The sequence below is a fragment of the Sinocyclocheilus rhinocerous genome, unplaced genomic scaffold (assembly GCF_001515625.1).
Source record: "Sinocyclocheilus rhinocerous isolate Xijiao unplaced genomic scaffold, SAMN03320098_v1.1 scaffold3169, whole genome shotgun sequence".
Classification (NCBI taxonomy): Eukaryota; Metazoa; Chordata; class Actinopteri; order Cypriniformes; family Cyprinidae; genus Sinocyclocheilus; species Sinocyclocheilus rhinocerous.
Window position 1 is genome coordinate 51989 of NW_015659920.1, and position 7236 is coordinate 59224.

A 7236-nucleotide genomic window follows, 5' to 3' on the forward strand; every position below is an offset into this window, starting at 1 on the left:
TAAATAAAAATCGCCCATCCATAAAAAAAGTGTCTCACACGGCTCCGGGGGGTGAACAAAGGCCTTCTGTAGCGAATCGATGCGTTTTTGTAAGAAAAATATCCATATTCAAAACGTAATAATCACTTGAATCTAGCTTGCGCTCACTGTTGTAAACAGAAGCAGTTCCGGGGGAATGACGTATGAGGTCGGCTTTGCTAGAAATATACCCCAACGACTTAAGACTGCTTTTGTGCTCCAGGGTCACATATATGCAGTGGCCCATACAAATATTTTAATGCTATACATGAGAAAACGAGAAGAAAAAAAAACGAAATGAGAAAAAAATATTTATAAAAAAAAAAAAGCGAAATACAATTGAAATAATAATTTTAACTCATATTTTATTTCAGTTAATGTTTATTTCAATTATTATTATTATTATTTTATGGTTTAAGTTTTAGTTTCATTTAACTATATAATAACCCATTGATTACCCATTGACATTGGTTTCCACTGCTGGATATGAAGGTTGAAAGCAACCTTGTACCTCACTGTGACTCCTACACTTTGAGAATACTCTGAGATCATGGATAGTGAATATTGTGTCACAAGACAGGTACTTGAGTACATTGAAAATGCAGTCTTTCAAAATGAAAAAAAGACTTCAGCTTTTTCTGAAATCACGAGTTTCCTCCTTGCAGGGTGACAGTAGAGAGCCGGATAAACACACGCCTGCTGCCCCCTGCTGGAAGAAGCCCAAATCACACCCTGCATGTCCTATCAATGAATAAATACACAATATTCACAAAGTCCAAGGGCCAAAGTTCATCTAATGCAGTGATTGTGGAAAATGACTTCATACAGTGACTCATGACCTGGCAGTCCTATAATAGGTTATAATCTCATATATCATAATCCGTCAGTGTAATTTAATGAGCCATTGTATTTTATTAGTCAGGTTTTAAGAGACATAATGAATCAGTGAGTGAGCAATAATCTTTTTTTCTCTTAAACTATTAAAAAACTGAACACAAAATCCTCATCACTCTAAAAAGGTTTATTATTGTACTAAATTATTACAGTAATATTTACAGAATATTTGAGGAATGAATGAAACAGCAGACAGTTTATTATAAAAACAGCCAATGAGACAATTTTTCTCATAATAATATTTGATGCATAAGCAGATAAATAGTATAAGAACTAAATATTTTCACACCTCTGCAATAAAATATGCAAAAAAATAATAATAATTAAATTGGCTAAAAGTCCAGAGGAACTGATAGAAGTACATTTGAACTGTTTTCTTATCCAGTTACACGTCATGCACATGGTTTTTAGGTTCTTAGAAAAGCTAGACAAATAAATGACATTTCTAAACCGTTTTACAATATTTTGATGGTATTGTTAAACATAAGTGCAATAAAATATTTTTAGTGGACCATAAAAATATTTTAACACTTAAGTCATACTTAAAACATGCATTAGATAAAATATCAAAACAAATGGCGTTCTTTTTAAAGAAACAGCACAAGCTAACAAAACACAAACACAAAAATCATCTGAGACACTGTTTTCTAATGCAATAACTTTTTTTAAAGTGAGTCTAAATACTTTTTGGGCCTATGTATAGCCTATGACTAATACAATTTTGAATTATAATTAATTCAGGTAAGTTCAGTTTTGCAATTCACTTCACAGTTAATGTGGCAGGTTCAAACTAATAGACTCAATTCAGCTCCAGTCTGAAAATCATCGCCTGTTCAACAGATTTTTTTTGCAACAGTGTTTTCGCTTTAGTACATCATGATCTCTTTGGGCGCATCCTCCGTTGGTTTCTCCTGCTCTTTGCGGCGTGTGTACGCAGCGTGGACGTACAGATAGACCACGAGGATGGCCAGCAAGTTGACGCCTGAGATCATGGATAGTGAATATTGTGTCACAAGACAGGTACTTGAGTACATTGAAAATGCAGTCTTTCAAAATGAAAAAAAGACTTTAGCTTTTTCTGAAATCACGAGTTTCCTCCTTGCAGGGTGACAGTAGAGAGCCGGATAAACACACGCCTGCTGCCCCCTGCTGGAAGAAGCCCAAATCACACCCTGCATGTCCTATCAATGAATAAATACACAATATTCACAAAGTCCAAGGGCCAAAGTTCATCTAATGCAGTGATTGTGGAAAATGACTTCATACAGTGACTCATGACCTGGCAGTCCTATAATAGGTTATAATCTCATATATCATAATCCGTCAGTGTAATTTAATGAGCCATTGTATTTTATTAGTCAGGTTTTAAGAGACATAATGAATCAATGAGTGAGCAATAATCTTTTTTTCTCTTAAACTATTAAAAAACTGAACACAAAATCCTCATCACTCTAAAAAGGTTTATTATTGTACTAAATTATTACAGTAATATTTACAGAATATTTGAGGAATGAATGAAACAGCAGACAGTTTATTATAAAAACAGCCAATGAGACAATTTTTCTCATAATAATATTTGATGCATAAGCAGATAAATAGTATAAGAACTAAATATTTTCACACCTCTGCAATAAAATATGCAAAAAAAAAAAAAATAATAAATTGGCTAAAAGTCCAGAGGAACTGATAGAAGTACATTTGAACTGTTTTCTTATCCAGTTACACGTCATGCACATGGTTTTTAGGTTCTTAGAAAAGCTAGACAAATAAATGACATTTCTAAACCGTTTTACAATATTTTGATGGTATTGTTAAACATAAGTGCAATAAAATATTTTTAGTGGACCATAAAAATATTTTAACACTTAAGTCATACTTAAAACATGCATTAGATAAAATATCAAAACAAATGGCGTTCTTTTTAAAGAAACAGCACAAGCTAACAAAACACAAACACAAAAATCATCTGAGACACTGTTTTCTAATGCAATAACTTTTTTTAAAGTGAGTCTAAATACTTTTTGGGCCTATGTATAGCCTATGACTAATACAATTTTGAATTATAATTAATTCAGGTAAGTTCAGTTTTGCAATTCACTTCACAGTTAATGTGGCAGGTTCAAACTAATAGACTCAATTCAGCTCCAGTCTGAAAATCATCGCCTGTTCAACAGATTTTTTTTGCAACAGTGTTTTCGCTTTAGTACATCATGATCTCTTTGGGCGCATCCTCCGTTGGTTTCTCCTGCTCTTTGCGGCGTGTGTACGCAGCGTGGACGTACAGATAGACCACGAGGATGGCCAGCAAGTTGACGCCGATGTACGGTATCAGGAGGAAGAACCCCACCTGTAGGGTAATTTTTGGATCCTTCAGCTTCACGTTGGCTTCATCTGCTTTCACCAGCGTCTGGAACATCTTGCCCACGTAGGCGTTTGACACGTACAGAATCAGCGCCAGGCTGGCCACACATACTGGACAAGAAATATGACACATTAGCAAAGTTAACTGCCTATTGTCAATAGAGTAGATGTATGATGCACTGAATTCGGGTGACCAACTTGAACTTGACGTTTTCATCATGTGAAACTCACGATCATATTGAAGTCTGTTTCTGCCACGGTATAAAAACTTTTTATCTCACAATTCTGACTTTTTTTTTTTTTTTTGCTGTTTTCCCCTCAGAAATGTAAGATACAGTATAAAGTCAGAATGTTGAGATATAAACTTTGAATTGAAAGATTTTTTTTTTTAATACTTTTATACATTTTTATATAATGTTTATACTATATATTTTCATACAAAATTTTGGAGAAGGCAAGAATCCCCAGTTTTAAATGATTGGTTAGATTTACTTTCTAAAGTACACTCTATGGTGAGGATAACATATCAAATTAAAAGGAAAAGTATATATTTTGAAAAGATATGGGCACCTTAAAAATCTAAGTATATATTATAAAATAAAGGAATACATATACTCATTACCTTCTTATATAATTCTGCCTCCCTTTGAACTTATTCATTTATTATTTTTATTAATTTAATTAATATTATTATTAATTAGTTTTAAATACTATTATTTGAATTATTTATTAGGAATTAGGTGTCATTATAAGAGTTTAATATGAATATGTGGATGTTTTTTTCTCTCTATTTTTCATATGAAAAAGTGTTTATGTATGTATTGGTTATTGTTCTAATTATTATTATTATTATATATTTTTACTTATTTAATTATTTATTTTTTAAGCGTTGGTGATGGGTATTATCACAAAAGGAAAAAAAGTGAAGGAAGAGAAAGTAGAAGGAAAAATGAGGAATAACTATTGGTAAAAAATATGATGTCTTGAAAGGAAATGTTCATTTGTATAACTGTATTAAATGTGCTTGAACTGAAAGATAATAAAGTATAAAAAAAGAAAGAAAAAAGTCAGAATTCTGACTTTATATCGTACAATTCTGAGTTTATATCTCAATTCTGACTTCTTTATGGTAAATCTGAATAAAAATTTTGTTTGTTTTCTCAGAATTATGAGAAAAAAGTCTGAAATGGGAGACAGAAAGTTGCAATTCTGAGAAAAAAGTATGAATTATGAGTTTATATCTTGCATTTCTGAGAAAAAAGTTTTTTTTTCTCAGAATTGTAATATAATAATATCATAATTGTAATATATATACTCAATGATAATTACTATATGACTTTTTTCAGAAGAGTTTATGTCTGGCAGTTTTTAGCTAATATCTCACAATTCTAAGAAAGTTTTTAGCTTATAGAATTGTAGATATAAAGTCAGAATTGTGAGTTTTTTTTTTCTCGCAACACTGAATTCAGTTTAAATTGTGAGACAGAAAGTTGGAATTACCATATGATCCATACGATCTTGTGGATTCTTATTGGAATGACTGGATTTCGCACACGAAATTTAGCAGAGTAACAGTAAATGTCACAGCAACCCTAAGCTAAGGTCTTGGGACCACTTTTATAATCATTTAAACCTAATATAATCAAAAGTTTATAATCAAACACCCTTTATAATCAACGTTTTAGACAATTAAAAAGAGTTAAACGAAGAGTTAAAATGAAGAGGTGTTTAAAATAGTGTTTGAGATTGAAATATTTTAGTTTGTTGGCATAAGTGAGAGTGTGTGTGTTTGCTCACCACTGAGTCCACTGCATGTGTACAGTCCTATTGGTCCCATGTAGGTCTGATATGGGTTACTGAAGCTGTTGTACAGTGTGACCAGAATACTGCCTGCAGACCCCAAAAGAGCCAGCGCCAACAGGATGACAACCAGAGCGTGCAGGATGATGGGAGCCCCTGCTAATTTCGCTAGCCGTTCGAACACTAAGTGCCAGAGAGCAAGAGAAAATACATTATATTATGATGTCATTGAAGAATGCATATGAAAATGCGTTGATTTTTTACATGAAATATGTCGATTGAAATAAAATGACATAACCTTTGACGAATTCCAGACATAAAACGGTCATGTGATTTTTATGGAATGGCAAATTCCAAAGGTCATCTTAGATCTAGTTTTTCTTTTCTTTTTTCATTGTGCTTCTTGGTATTAATATCATATTTAGTAGCCCCAAACGGTATTTAGACACTTATGCCTCATTTAAAAACACATGAATGTGTTTAGATTGCAAAATATCGAAACAGATGGCATCTGTACTCAGATGCTGCAGAATCTTTTCTCACAACTTTTCATCACCATTTTGCTCAATGTCTGTTAATCAGCTGCTGTTTTTAGGTCATTTTAGTGGCTGTATAAAGTCTGTTTTCCTATAGTTTACACAAGTGTAGAGAATCACTTTCCACTCACATTTCTCAACCACAATGTGACGCAATACTGTTTATCTTCATTTTGAACTCTCAGAAAAAAGGCACAAAAGCTGTCACTGGGGCGGTACCCTTTCAAAAGGTATGCATTTATTATTTACTTATTTCCCCCTAAACGGTACATACAGTGGGTACGGAAAGTATTCAGACCCCCTTAAAGTTTTCACTCTTTGTTATATTGCAGCCATTTGCTAAAATCATTTAAGTTAATTTTTTTTTCCTCATTAATGTACACACAGCACCCCATATTGACAGAAAAACACAGAATTGTTGACATTTTTGCAGATTTATTAAAAAAAGAAAAACTGAAATATCACAAGTCCTAAGTATTCAGACCCTTTGCTCAGTATTTAGTAGAAGCACCCTTTTGATCTAATACAGCCATGAGTCTTTTTGGAAAAGATGCAACAAGTTTTTCACACCTGGAATTGGGGATCCTCTGCCATTCCTCCTTGCACATCCTCTCCAGTTCTGTCAGGTTGGATGGTAAACGTTGGTGGACAGCCATTTTTAGGTCTCTCCAGAGATGCTCAATTGAGTTTAAGTCAGGGCTCTGGCTGGGCCATTCAAGAACAGTCACAGAGTTGTTGTGAAGCCACTCCTTCGTTATTTTAGCTGTGTGCTTTTTATTATTTACTTATTTCCCCCTAAACGGTACATATATGTACCTTAAAGGTAAATCTTTGTACTTTAATGGTACTGTACATTGTTGTACTCTTCGAAAAGGTATCATCCCAGTGACAGCTTTTGTACCTTATTGTTTCCTAAGAGTGAACAATATATATATATATATATAAATTAATTTGTAATATTATGATATGTTTACACTTGAAAATGTAAAATTGCATAATCTAGCATGTAGAAAATTAATTGAACCCTTATTTGAAACTCACCAGGCACGTTAACTCCAAGTTTGTCAATCCTGGGGCAGGCGATTTTGGTCTCTGTGCCATTGAAAAGCCCAATTTGGAGACTGGAGGATCCACTGAACTCTTCACTGTCGATCGGAGCGCATTCCATGGCAGCTTGGGCCCAGTTCGTCGACATCCCGAAACCCAATACAGCCACTCCAGCTGCACATAAAGCAGCACTTGACAAGAAATGCGCTAGTTTCTTTGAGGACGGCATGGTTTCTGTGGAACAGTGGTCTTTTTTTCTAGGTCCTCGGCTGAGAAGTTTTTAAGCTTGTCAAACAGACCGGTTGATTCCTGTCGCTTTGTGACTGGAAAATGGGAGATCTTAAAATGGGAGATCTTGGGAGGAAGTGAGGAGTTGGTGGCTGCTGGGGTAATAAATGGTGTTGTATAGGTTGTACTTTGTCACTGATCTGAAAGCAGTACCTGGTGTTTCCCTGCAGTGGCAAAGGTTTGGTCTTGGCTGGGGAAAGCTGATTGCAGATAAGCTTATAATGAAACTCATCACCAGGAGGGCAATCAAGTCATAAAGTAATCGTCTGTACAGTCACAGACAGCTGCTCTT

General features: G+C 34.1%; 1 protein-coding gene across 1 annotated transcript; it reads right to left on the reverse strand.

The window, feature by feature from the left end:
* Positions 1 to 3111: 3111 nt before the first annotated feature.
* Positions 3112 to 6885, reverse strand: LOC107724375 (clarin-3-like). The gene is made up of 3 exons (XM_016533284.1): positions 6651 to 6885; positions 5071 to 5256; positions 3112 to 3384 (listed from the first exon to the last, which is right to left on the reverse strand). The coding sequence occupies exons 1-3, from the start codon at positions 6883 to 6885 to the stop codon at positions 3113 to 3115; spliced, it is 693 nt and encodes a 230-aa protein (XP_016388770.1). The 3' UTR covers position 3112.
* Positions 6886 to 7236: the final 351 nt, after the last annotated feature.